This window comes from Diadema setosum, chromosome 16 (genome assembly GCF_964275005.1).
Source record: "Diadema setosum chromosome 16, eeDiaSeto1, whole genome shotgun sequence".
Classification (NCBI taxonomy): Eukaryota; Metazoa; Echinodermata; class Echinoidea; order Diadematoida; family Diadematidae; genus Diadema; species Diadema setosum.
In genome coordinates this window covers 36,147,655-36,161,465 of record NC_092700.1, presented here as the reverse complement: position 1 = coordinate 36,161,465, position 13,811 = coordinate 36,147,655, and the positions used below count along the sequence as shown (strand labels likewise).

The 13,811-nt window shown below is 37.0% G+C and overlaps 1 protein-coding gene across 1 annotated transcript; it reads right to left on the bottom strand.

The window, feature by feature from the left end:
* Nucleotides 1-7,098: 7,098 nt before the first annotated feature.
* Nucleotides 7,099-12,280, bottom strand: LOC140240106 (uncharacterized). The gene is made up of 4 exons (XM_072319914.1): nt 12,061-12,280; nt 10,838-10,908; nt 9,835-9,929; nt 7,099-8,509 (listed from the first exon to the last, which is right to left on the bottom strand). Exons 2-4 carry the CDS (start codon nt 10,881-10,883, stop codon nt 8,294-8,296), a joined length of 357 nt encoding a protein of 118 aa, XP_072176015.1. The 5' UTR covers nt 10,884-10,908; nt 12,061-12,280; the 3' UTR covers nt 7,099-8,293.
* Between the last annotated feature and the right edge of the window lie 1,531 nt (nt 12,281-13,811).

Genomic DNA, 13,811 nt, shown 5'->3' with positions numbered 1-13,811 from the left:
ATCATTATTCTCTTTTTGGCGCCAATGCCTGCTATCTTTATCCTACGAATACGTTTCAATTCAATTTCAATTTTATTTTCGTATTTTTCGATGAAAAATACACAATATATAACAAAATATGATAATACAGAATGTCCAGCTTGAATATACAAAAAGAAATAGGAATACAAACATGATACATAGCGGTCGATGTGTCGTCTTTAATCAAAGTAAAGAATGCAATACTTGTCATTTTCCTATCCTATTTTCACAGAAGATGCAGTGGTATCGTTCAATGTGATTTATTGCTACTTTTCTAAACGCAGAGATACGATTGGCTAGTTTCTTTTATATATTAAATTCATTTTCGAGCGAACTTGAATGATCACTGAAATCGGCATTCAAAAAGCTAAGTAGTTTATTCAATTTAATTTCATCAGCATTCGAATTCCTGATTTTGTCACATAAACGTGTAAACAGCGCGTTCAAATTAAAAATGCACGTGAAACGCATTCCAATTCGCACCAGCACAGCTGCGATGAACATTAAGAAATTCAAATTAACGAATAGGCAAAGATTTACATCATCTGGGCAGTGTTTTTCGTTTCTGCTCATGTTCTTTGTTAATTCTCCATCTGTTTGAATAACACAGGTACAACCACTCTCAGACGTACATGCCAAGATGCCTGGCGCGTTAGGAAATCGACGGCTGAAGAGACTAAGAGACTGAACATCGAAATCATCAATACTTATGAGAAAGAAAGAATATTCCAATGCAGTGTATCTCACACACATTTCAAACTTCAAAAAAACAAACAAACAAACAAACTGAAAACAAAGTCTGTGATACGACTGTAATCACACTTGAAATATCGATGTTTTCATGTGATCTCTCATTATGTTGGCAGAGTCGGAGTTTAACCATTCTGTAAAATAATGTGATATCCATTTTGATGGGGATATAAAGTGAAACTAGCCGAATTAAAAAAAAAAATGAAAAGGAGATGTTGACATTGAAATGATTAACACTGAACGTTGATGAATTTGACATTCATCAACGTAAGATTATTCGTAAGAATTGCATAGAATTACAGTTGTGTGCCCATAAATGAAATTGAAACTGGTATTTTGTGCGAATTTTAACGTCTGTCCAGCTGGCGCGAAATTCAATGCCAACTTTGAGCCGTTAAATTGAATGAATTTCTCTCTAAATTGAATGAAATAAAATCTAAAGGAATGACACGAAATAAAATTGAATACTCAAAGAATTGAAATGAACAGTGAGATTAGAGCAGTGACAAAAATCCCTTGAACACGCCTTGTCATTTATTCGAATGTAAATCTGATGAAATTTGGTGGGATAACCTATATTACAACAACATTCATGAGAAATTTGATCTCTTTGATGAGAGCTTATATCTTTCGACACTTGACAGAATGTGGTAATCATCTTCCTTCTGGATATTCAAAGATTATAATTAAGGCAGGGCTCGACACTAACGGTGGCCCGGTGGCCCAGGGCCACCAAAAATGCACGTCGGGCCACCAAAATTTCAGAAATGAAGAATGTGGTGACTCGATCGGGCCACCAAAAAAGGTCGGATATTTGCCTTTGGGCCACCAACAATAAAAGTTAGTGTGGAGCCTTGATTAAGGCCTCGGTACCATCAACGATAATAAACTTAGTTATCATATTACTGGCCATGAGAAAAAATAGTAATTTCATCGCTAAGATTAAAGGAAAGTTTCACCTTCATATGCATGTGTGGATTGATGAATGTAGCAATGTTAGTCACTGTTAGTATAATGAATAAAAGTTTGAGGGAAATTGGACAATCCGTTCAACAGTTATGATTTTTTTTTTTACTTTTCTGTGCCGTCACTATACAGTAATAGACGAGAAGACTATTTACACTTTATAGTGTCACATGCGTAGAACGTTGTAAAGAAAATAGAGCAAGAATTTCACAAAATTCCATGTTTGGAAAAAAGTACATATCCCTCCACTTATCACTGACGTATCCTAAGGGTAGTATCATTCCTCAAATATTTTCTGAAAGAGGCAAGTGAAGTGCTCTTTTATAGGTTTTCCCGCCGAATTTCATCAGATTTGCATTCGATTTAAACGAAGCGAGCATTTATTTTCGAGCGAATTTGAATGATCACCGAGATCAACATTCAATAAGCTAAGTAGTTTATTCAATTTAATTTCACCAGCATTCGAATTCCTGATTTTGTCACATAAACGTGTAAACAGCGCGTTCAAATTAAAAATGCACGTGAAACGCATTCAAATTCGCACCAGCACAGTAGCGATGAACATTAAGGAATTCAAATTAACGAATAGGCAAACATTTACATCATCTGGGCAGTGTTTTTCGTTGCTGCTTATGTTCTTTGTATATTCTCCATGTGTTTGAATAATGAGACTGAGAGACTGAACATCGAAATTATGAATGATTATGTAAAAGAAAGAATATCCCAATGCAATGTATCTCACACACGTTTCAAACCGCACACGTGACTGAAAACAAAATCTGTAATACGACTATAATCACACTTGACATATTGATGTTCTCATGTGATCTCTCATTATGTTAGCAAAATCGGAGTTTAACCATTCTGTAAAATAATATGTGATATCCATTTTGATTTGGAAAAAAAAATGAAACTAACCGAACTGAAAAAAAAAAACGTGAAAAAGAGATGTTGAAAATTAAATGATCACACTAAACGTTGATGAATTTGCCATTCATCAACGTAAGAATTGCATAGAATTACTGGACTTGGTTATGCTAATTGAATTTGAACCTTCAAAGGTCGAAGTTGTGTGCCTATAAATGAAATTGAAACTGGTATTCGTTGCGAATTTCACCGTCTATCCAGCTGGCGCGAAAATAAATGCCAACTTTGAGCCGTTAAAATGAATGAATTTCTCTCTAAATTGAATGAAATAAAATCTTTAAAAAATGACATGAAATGAAATTGAATACTCAAAGAATGAAAATGAACCGTGAGAGCAGAGCAGTGACAAAAATCCCTTGAATTTGAACGCCTTGTAATTAATTCGAATGCAAATCTGATGAAATTGGGCGGGAAAAACTATATTATGCCAAAAATGGAAATATTTGGAAATTTTTTCATCTATTTTTCTTTATATCGTTTTACACATATGACATAACAAGCTGTAGTAGTCTTCTCATCCAGCGATGACTGCACTGAAATTTAAAAACTGCATGACTTTCGAATGGGTTGTCTGATTTTCCTCAAATTTTCACTGATGTGTTCATTAAATATTGTTACATTCTAATTCACATGTATAATAAAGTAAACCTGTTCTTTAACGCTGTCTTGTTGGCCGAGACATCTGATGTTTGAGCAGTGGTGCTGAAGGTAAGCATTTTCCATAAACAATTCCCATACCACCTATGGCGTTCATTTTCATGATTACTATTCTTTACCTAGTGACTTTTTTTGGGCGAACAAGTTTGGGACGGGGGATTGATGTAACGCAAATTCATAAAAGTATGCGTATACTTACCTGTAGATAAAGACTCATAGAACACGCAAGTAGACAATGTCAGTAGAAAAATTAGGTAGTTGCTTGTTTCCATTCTATCCAAGTGCAAGGATAATTTCCCAGTAGTCAACATCAGCCAAAGACGGAATCAGTTAAAGTAGAAGGATATGAGGACAGGTAAGAGGAGGCAGTTGTAGCAATACTGAAATAAATTCATCGGATGACCACATTGGTTTTTGGAGTGACGTGCTCTAGTCGTTCCTAAACGTTCGCTATCAGTACCGTTTGGCGGTACCGCGCCCAAGTGTCTAAATAGTGTCTTGGTATAGTGTGGAAGAGTGCATGATTATCGTGCCCGCTCTGACAAAGAGAACTTGTCATCGCGTGCATGTTGTACAGTGTATGCTCGTTTGTCTATGTGTGTGTGTGGGGGGGGGGGGGAGTGGGGTTGCTTGTTTTATGGAGGACATTGCTCAAAGTCCAAGGGGAAAGTAATCATAATTGTGTACTCTTTGCATACGAAGACACAACATGATATTGATCTCGAACGCATATTGAGGACATGAGTGTGTTATTTTATTTCATGTGTAATGTAAAACTGAACGACATATAGGAAAGTCCATAGCCGTACTTTACAAGAGACCCATGAACAAACATAACGTTTGATGGTGACAATAGTTATGACAAGAACTTTGGATAATGAATTATGTATTTCCAAATTCGAATGGGTGAACACTTCATTTGCCGTCAATATGTCATATTTAGGTGTATGTTCATATCATGCCAATGTCTTATCTATTCATAACGCTACTCTTTCCTTCGTGTATATTATTTACCTGAACTGCATTTGATAGAATTACTGAAATGATATTAATCTGCATGACCGAGACACGTTTGGCCGTCTAGCATCACTCTCTTGTCACCTCTAACGTACTTTCGTTTGACACGTCGTGTCCAAATCCTAACTCAAAAGTCCATCCTCTATCTCCATTTTACTGGCGATTTCGATCCATATAGGCCTGTATTCACCATTCAGCTTAACATCTTTATCAACTCATAAGTCATGATAAGCCTGAATTCCATCTGTCCAATAGCATGTGGGTTTAATTTGATTCCACAGTCATATTAAAGTCAGCAGGGTTCTACGTCTCCTTTTTTTTTTCAGCTGAATTCTACATATGAACATAAACGTCTCTGCTCTGAGCAAAGGCTTGCATTCATTTATGACTAACCTTTATGACAGAGTTCCTTTATGACAGAGTTCCTTCATTTATGACAGAGTTCCTTCTGCTGTAGGCACACCTCCACCTTTGTGCCCTATATAGTTCATAATTATCTTTTCTCAGATCAGTCGCTGATGACATATTTTACACTCAGTTGTACTGATCCCACTTTGATCAAAAACAATTGTTTGAATTGACCACAGGTCCACCTGTAAGCCTAGATCCATCAGCCATCTCAAATTCACCCTGAATTCCTAATTTATAACTCTCAAGTCAGTCTATAGTCCATAGAGGCTAAACACTTAGGCACAAGTCCACCTCCGTTGTCACTTTTAATTTCATATCTACATTATACCATAATCATTGTAGAAGTGTGATCTTCAGTGGAACATGAAACCACCGTTGGGGTCGCTTCATTTTTTAAGTCAGACCCTGTTAGCATGAGCCAGGTCTTGTCTCATGGTATGTCTGCTGTGAAGGAAGCAATTCCAGATCTTTGACCGATACATACCAACCTGTATACAAGAACCAGACCCTATGTCAATGAAGTGATGCCCATCTCCACAAAGTCAGTGATTTAAAACAACACCGATAAAATCTTTTCAGCTCTCACATGCAGTGTGCTGGTTAAAATCTTTCATCTGGCATGATAGCGGCGGATATGAGTCAATATTTGAGCGAGAATCCATCGTCAACTTGAATATCCAGTTTCAGTGTTGCCAACATCAATGACTGTTAGCTGCGCTTATGGTGCAACGCTGCATGAAGTCTCAACGATGCTGCTGCACCACTTCCCAACAACCATCCGGTTTTCCGTAGTCATTTCAAAGTCAACATGATAGCTTTTGAAAAATATAATATTGAGAAAATAAAAGTGAGCACCATATTGCATGGCAAATATTAAAAGGCAAACTAATGTAATATGTCAACAATCATATCCATTTAAATGCAAATGCGAGATCATGTTTTGAAAATCAGTTCATTTTACTGAAAATCTACTATTTTTGCATTTAACCGTGATGAATCTTTTATTGTAAAGTATCAGAATTTGTCCAAAAAATCTATCACATGTACAAGAATCTACTGGTTAAAAACGGTGAATAAAACAATTGTGTCGTTGCAAAATTACAAGGTCCTTTTTTTTTTCTTTTCTCTCGACTTCGTGAATAATGGTGTGGGAATTATGATTTGATGATAAATACAGACATTCAAACGAATAAATGGATATGAATAGATCTTTGAATTTCGCTGTGCCTCTCTATGTTTTCATTCCGCAGAGTTTTCATTCTTTGAGCTTTTAGCCTGTTTTGCAAACTTAACTAAAACATAATTTAACTAAATTTGATCTAAATGTGAAAAAAGTATTTCATGGTAAATACTGAATGACGAAATGTTACCGTGGTTACTTGTCACTAGTTATGGAGATGAATACGATATCATTTTTAATATTACATTACTTGACCGGAAATGGACTGTTTATACGTTTGACATTGATGGATCTTTTGTTTCATAGTAGTAGAATTTGTATTCAGAAAATCAATTCAGTGAATTCATTGGATTAAAAAAAAAGGTTAATAAAACATTACTTTGTTGTCGCAAAATAATTTCATTTTGTTTTTTATCGACGTTGTGAGTATTGTTGTTGGAATGATTTGATAATGAATGCAAACACTAGAGGTCTTTGAATTTCTGTGTGCCTCTGCGTGGTTTCGCTCTATAAAGTTCTCACTTCTTTAGTTTAGTCTTTAGCTTGTTATGAAAACGTAAAGGGATTGTATTGCTTAGGTTGAGATGAGGATCCAGGTTTTAACTTTTGCCAGATAATTAGAAACCACTCATGTGAAATATTAAAGAGCACAAAATTCTATGAGGAATTTGAAATTTATTTGATGAAAATACATGATATCCAAAAACAAGGTAAAACAATATGATCTTAATAAAAGGTGGATCCCAACTTTTATTCCCAGCTTTGTTTTCGGATATCTCAGCAATTTCAAACCGATTTTTATCAAATAAACTTTTAAGTTCTGCTAGAATTATATGCTCTTTAATATTTCATGTGGATAGTATCTAATTATCTGGCAAAAAACTGAAACTTGGATCCACATCTCAACAAAAACTATACCACCCCTTTAACTATAGACAAAAGTGAAAGGTTTGCTTCTGCGAAACTGAGGAAACAATTTGGGCAGAAGAGAGGAGAAAGCGGGAAAGAGGGAGAGAGAGAGAGAAAGACATACAAAGAGACACAAACTGAAATATAAAAAAAAAAATGAAAGACGTACTCCGTTGAAATAAGTGTGAAGTATCCTTTAATTCATAATTCAGCATATACGTTTGTTATATTTTGAGTTGTGCAATATTGACCATCATAACTAGGTTTTTTGCACATTCCGTAATAATTATGAAATGATATGTGTACTGAATGCTTATATAAACATAAATATCGCTTTTCAACCCCCTTCTCGCTATCATTTATTCATTATTGACTAAAAATGTGTGACACTTTGACCTCACTATCATTATTGTATATTGCACATTGTACAGAGAAGAACTGATTACCAGATAATTAACATGAAACTGAACTAGGGGCTTTATTGTCCAATATCAAGAAATTTGACCAAATCGTTTAACAGCTAAAGTGTAGGTACTGCTGCCATCTCAAATTACCAAGGTCATGTTGTCAGGGTTTTTTTTTTCCTTTATTCATGTAGTTGACGGCAAAGAGCTAAACCTTCACATTTTTATAGGGCCCCTCTATGATATCACTTCTATGTAGACAAAGATATATAAAATACATAGACAAACATTATACAAAACATAACAACAAAGAAGATCCATCTCATCATATCGTTGTCAACTAGTTGTACCGTAACTGAATAATTATACTTACAGTACTCAGCAATTGTTTTTACGAGCTCTGTTTACCTCTAGCCTTTTATAACAGCGGTGTTGTGCATGATACCAACACAGAAAGATCTGGATAACAGAAACCTTTCTTTCCTGGCTTGCCTTCCTCTTTCCTGCTGTCAGGTTTTTGTTTTTGTTTTTGCTTTTTTCACCAAGATCTTCTTGCCTGATAGAATACATGTCCATGTTAACACAATGTTCTTTTCCCAGAGACCTACTGGGCTGACCATGAATCATCAGGTATTTTAATGCGAGTTGCCTCCGTGAAAGGGAAAATTTTAAAAGCTGCAATGACACAAAAAGAGTATACGAAACCCGACACTACTCACGTATGGACGCAACTAGAAGTGCGATCCTTGCGATCTCGCGATAATTTCGATCTTGTGATACTCTGAATCTCGTATTGTGAGAGGCACTTTGCCGCTATGTATAAAAAAGCCTCAAAGAGAACGAGAGTAGAATGAACTTTACCCTGTTTTCTGATCTTCACAGTCATGTTCGTGTATTATTGTCCATCACGCCTTTAAAAACGAATAAGAAATGGTGGTGTATTTCAGCCAAGAATAAGAACACATGCTTGATGGAAATCTCTCGCTGCCTCTTAACTTCGTTGGTTAATATAACGTGTATAGAAAGACATCACTACATGTATTGAAGTTCCTTAAAGTTCATCTTTGATGATGTTGTCCCTCTTCAGTCGCTCCATCAACCTTACCACGGCGTGCTCTATCGCACCCTGCTTGCCCTTATAGTGTCTCGCCTTTTCGCTGATCCCACTCATGATATCCCAGGCCGTACCGTCGTATACCCAAGGCTCCTTGAAACTGTGCACTCTGCCCTCAGCCTTGTATTTCACAACCCTTCCTTTGATTTCGAACTGTGTTAACAGACAAATAGGAAACAAAACGTGAAACATGTAATAATTATACAATGCATATTTCGAATAGATAATTATGTAGACTACAGATCGATATAAATACATACATTATTGCAGGGCCGGATCCAGGAATTTCGTAAAGAGGAGGCGACTTAAAAAAAAAATTAAAAAAAATCCTAATCAAGGGGGGGGGGGGACACCTTCCCAATTTTTTCTTTTTATTTCTTTTGTTTTAACAAAAGTTAAAGAGGGGGAGCCTGATGCGCCCCCTCTGGACCCGCCACTGTTACATCATGCAAAGAGGTGAGAGAAACTGAGTATGCGACCTCAAATGCCTAAATCATCGTATACACATTTACATCTCTACAATATTAAGGTATACTCTATATACACAAATTCAACTCTTTCAGACGGTCTAGACTGGAAATGGCTACGGTCGTGATCTATTCACATCTGTAAAGTAGTTTTCAAAATCAAGAGAACACAGGCAAGTGCAAAGTAAAATATCGTTCTAATTTGTTAGTGACTATTTTTGCGATAGTTTCAGGTCACATCATGTTCTACATAAACACAGAGACAGGTAGAAAAGACTCAGTGAATCAAAAATACTCAAGAAACAATAATGGCAAAACGAAAATGAAATCATGAGCAGGTGACGTATAATCATTGTACAATAAATATAACTTAAGAACGCATAATAAATTTGATTATCACTACCTGCAAACCTGTACTTTCAGAATGCACATGTATACATGCATTAAAGCCCTGTTAACAGACCGTCTGCCCCCCCCCCCCCCGGTCTCTTTCTCTTAGTAACAAACAAAAAGTCGTCAGATATGGATTTTTATTTGATAGCTTATTCTGAAATAACAGACTTTAAGCTTTAAAATGATGAATAACACATATCAAATGGACTCTTCTAACCTATCTAAATAGTGGAAAGAAAGCACACACTCAGGGAAAGTGTGAACTAAGAAAAGGGGCTCGGAATAATAATTACCAAGCCGTGCTAGCTGTGCGATGAATGGTACACAAAACAGGATGTAAACCACCGGAGTAACAACAATGAAAGGATAATCAGATTAAGCTGAAATTAAGCATGCTTTATATCCCATTCTGTTCATGATTAATGCCAACTTCCAAAGCAGTAGCATTATCCTTTCAGGAGTTATTATATAGTTAAAAGTGAAGGGTGTGCACAGGGGCTATAGGTTGACAAATTTGACCTATTTTCAGTCTTCACACGAAATGAGTGTGTGCGACTTTTTATTCGTTTTGTGATGCACGGTCACATATCTATGTAATAAGCTGAATATCCACCCCACCTGTCCTTCCTCGTTGACTAGTGTCTTCACAATACCGGAAATGGTGGCGATAAGCTTTGGGTCGAGAGCCATTGTTTGCTCTGGTTGAATAGACACTGGAGAAATGAGAAAGGAGGAAAACGAGTATGCAAAGTAACTTATACTGCTTGTCAGATCCTGGTGTGTCGTGTGTTAAAGTTTATGCGGATTTGAAAATTTTATATCAAAGCAAATGAGTTAAGACACTCAACAAAACAACAAGAACAGACAAACGTCCTTGCCAAAGTATACACCCACAGGAGCATTGTGGTTAATGTAGGACATGATATACGCAATCGTCGTATGACAAAAAGGGAAGAAAGAGGTGCACAGGAGCCGACCGGAATAACGGTGCAATATGATAATAAGTTGTAGTAAGCTACAGGTGTGAGTTTCTTCAATTTGTCTCCCTCTACAAATTGGGTATTATTTTGTTCCATGTTCATCGTGTCACTGCCGGCAACCAGGGACAGCCTGATGGTAGTGTCGCTGCCCGGAAAGCAGTAGATGACATGTTCGAGTCCCACTGGTTCCTTTTTATCCCCCGACATGTTTGTTAATTTACAGACCAGCAGTTGCCAGGTGCGATCTCAACAAATTCCATTTGTAAAGGTAGACAAATTGAAGAAACTCACACCTAGCTGAACATTGACCCCTCATAATATCTTTCTTTCATTGTAGTAAGCTTGCAATGTATATTGATTGACCCCATGATCATGTGCGACAAAGCAATTCTCCTATGTCATATCGAGAAAAAAAAAAATACCAATGCATGTATGTTGCGATAGTCCAACACAGTGATATGAGACACATCATGATATGACGACACATCATTTTGCGTTTATCTTGTCGAAAACTATAAACACGCGGAGGGATATTTGAGTAAGACAGAGAATTGAAATGATGTATGGATCTGTATAAACAAAATGAGATATTCTGCTGACAAAATGAGGGCACGAAAATCAATAATGAAAATTAATCTTACCAAGAAGACAAATTGCTGAAATTAACAGGTATACTGCAGAAAGCATTGCCTGATAGATGAAAGCTGTGATCCTGTAAGAAATAAGATAAACATATTATATTCTATATTGGATTACTTGAGGAATCTGTTTGATTTATAAGAAATAGCTGTGCTGTATGAAATATATACCCCAAGCACCGAGTATTATATAAAATAGGACATTATGGGGACTTGCGGCGACACCAACAATTGCATCGTGATTGTAAAAGACATTCAGCCTCGTCATATACCGTCACAGATGACATCAGAGGGAAGTAACAATATTGAAAGCTATAGTTACATAAAATATTATTTCTTGAACGGTCTCTTCTTCTGAAGCTTCTTAAGATGTGACGGTATCTGAAGCATAACTGGGATGAGAGACTCTTTACCATATCAATCTATACCATCCGAAAAAATAATGACGAAAAGAAGATTGCGATCAACTGGACGATACCCATGTATATGATATTAATGTCTGTTAAAAATCTATATGTGCGTATGTGGGGATGAGTGGGTGTTTATGTATCTATAATATGCGCATATTCATACATAGAAGAATAATTACAAGCCGAGCTCCAAAGTATGTTTGACATTAGACATACAGTGTATACATGGAAATATACAAACATATAACTCGATATATAGGCTATACAAACTTAATACACCATTACAAATAAATTGATGCAACGTTAAAAATAAATGGACAAAGAGGGTTACTAACCTTACCATTTGGGCCAGTAAAACTCTGGCCTAGGGTGCCTAAGTAAATATGAATTAAGGGAGTTTGAAAATATAGTAGTATAATCACACGCGAAGGGGAAAGATTAATACACATACCTCGCTATAGCCGCGTGCCACGCACTTTAATGCACAATGAATGTTCACACACTATACGAAAGGTCTTCTGATTTGAAGATGAATCATACCTATGGCATATAATATGCACACAGATAGATAGATTTATAGGTATACAGGTAGGTAGATATCTATCTATGTCATTCTACCTGCCTGCCTACCTACATCTATCTGTGTGCACATTATTTCTATACCAACCATCTAAGATAGATTGGCATAGATACATATTTGATGCAAAATTGCATATATTTATAGTCCCTACTCTGTACAAACATATTACACACTACTATAGAATGTTCAACGCAAAGAGCTCTATGAGTCTTTGCCTAACAGGTATAGATACGCACCTTTTCTCGCCCCTCGTGTAGAATGAGGTACAGGAGAGCTCTTTACACTGCACGATAACTTGCTGAACTGGTTTATACACAAGCTGCTAAAGGGATACGATCTACAGTCAGCTAGCAGAGCAGTCATGGGGAAACTACGGCTTTGTCCAAGGAGTTAGCGGGCCTGAACACTAAGCTAAGTATCTCCCGTCACTTCCTGGTAAATACAGTACACAGAGAGTTCAGTACAGCGACTGTGGTGCCTCTGAATTGCGTGAATAGCGCAGCTGCATTTTATACACTCCTGCGGGTGTTGTGCAGATGTGCAATAGGCTACCACAGAGGGAAATCCCCGACCAAGAGACATCACGTAGTGTATTATTTTCAACACATCGCCACAGGCTGTGGTTTTCTTATCTCTTTAACACAACTTTCAAAAACTGTTGCCGTTCCACAACTCTTTATATTGCTTGACATCATTATGTATGCTCATGAATGTTATTGATTTCCAATATATAATTGATATTTCTAAACCCTTAGCATGTTCGCGTAACGGGGTAGGGCGCTAAAAAGTCAATTGCACTATCGTCAGCAGTACTCGCTTTGTAATTGTTTTGTTTTGTTTTGTTTTGTTTTTTCCACACGTGCAGTATGTGGTCCGATACGGCCAGCGGGTATTTCCCACTGTCACTATGGAGCTAACCAAGAGCGCCGTGAATCAGCACGTTGACGCTGGTCAAGGCACCATCACCGCAATTCACAGTGCTGACTTATGAAACGTCCACTCCGAAACGGGGAATTTTCACTTGCACTTGTCTACACTTCCACTATTCACCATGATGCCCATGAAGGTGAACCGCAGACAGACATAGGGCGACATGATGTCATGGGGCATTACTTCCTATGTTAGTTTGATAGTTTTCAGTTTCAAAAGGTCTCTGACCTTTATTGCGCCAGAGGTTAAGATTATCATAATTTCTGGGAAGCTATATTCCATTCTTTGGACAAGGTATTCCGTGCTTCCGTTATCTCCCTTTTTTTTATTATCTCCCTTTGTTTGTTCGGCTCGCTTCTGTATATTACATCAACAGATCATATAGGTCTTGCTATTCGGTTCTGCACAGCGGCCAATATGAGACCATAAACCTATTAGAGTCGTACAGCCCATTGGTGTGAGTTCCATCCCGTGTTTTATTACCTCCATTCGATTTGAATACAAGATGCTTATTGCTTCTCCCGGCTAGTAGGCCTATACCTCTCAGATCGGATAGGCTTACAACCTTTCAATCTTAAAGAGAGCTGGTAGTCAAATGAGATTAACGACATTTATACGCAATAGTGGTTTCTTTTTAAAATGCAATATATCACAAATTTTAATATCTACTCTGTATAGATATACTCTTGACTAACAATGACTAACGTCAAAAATTTTGCGACCAAGCTTGTGTCTGCGGTTCATTCGTCAGCAATCGGTTAACTATCCTCATATTTTATATGAAAGTCGTGACCTCGATGGTTAAACGTATTTCAGCCAGAGACGTCACCTTATTTTATCCTCTCCTCGCTTTCATAAAGTCTCATTTCTTGTCATTTCTTGTGCCAATTTCTAATTTATTCTAACTCTTCTTTAATCTTTTCTCTCTGATCCTGTCTACACTCCATTGTCTCATATTTTCAACTCCTCTTTTACTCTAGTCATCTCCTCTTTCCTTCTCACCGCGCCCAGTAATCGATATATCTGCCTCTTTCCTTCATTCATCGGTTATTCCGAA

Bases quoted from the DNA above. Each gene is read 5' to 3' on its own strand.
- LOC140240106 (XM_072319914.1), bottom strand. From the start codon at position 10,883: ATGCTTTCTGCAGTATACCTGTTAATTTCAGCAATTTGTCTTCTTG. The intron at 9,930-10,837 runs GTAAGATTAATT...TCATTTCTCCAG, and splicing joins TTCAGCAATTTGTCTTCTTG to TGTCTATTCAACCAGAGCAA. The intron at 8,510-9,834 runs GTGGGGTGGATA...CTGTTAACACAG, and splicing joins TAGTCAACGAGGAAGGACAG to TTCGAAATCAAAGGAAGGGT.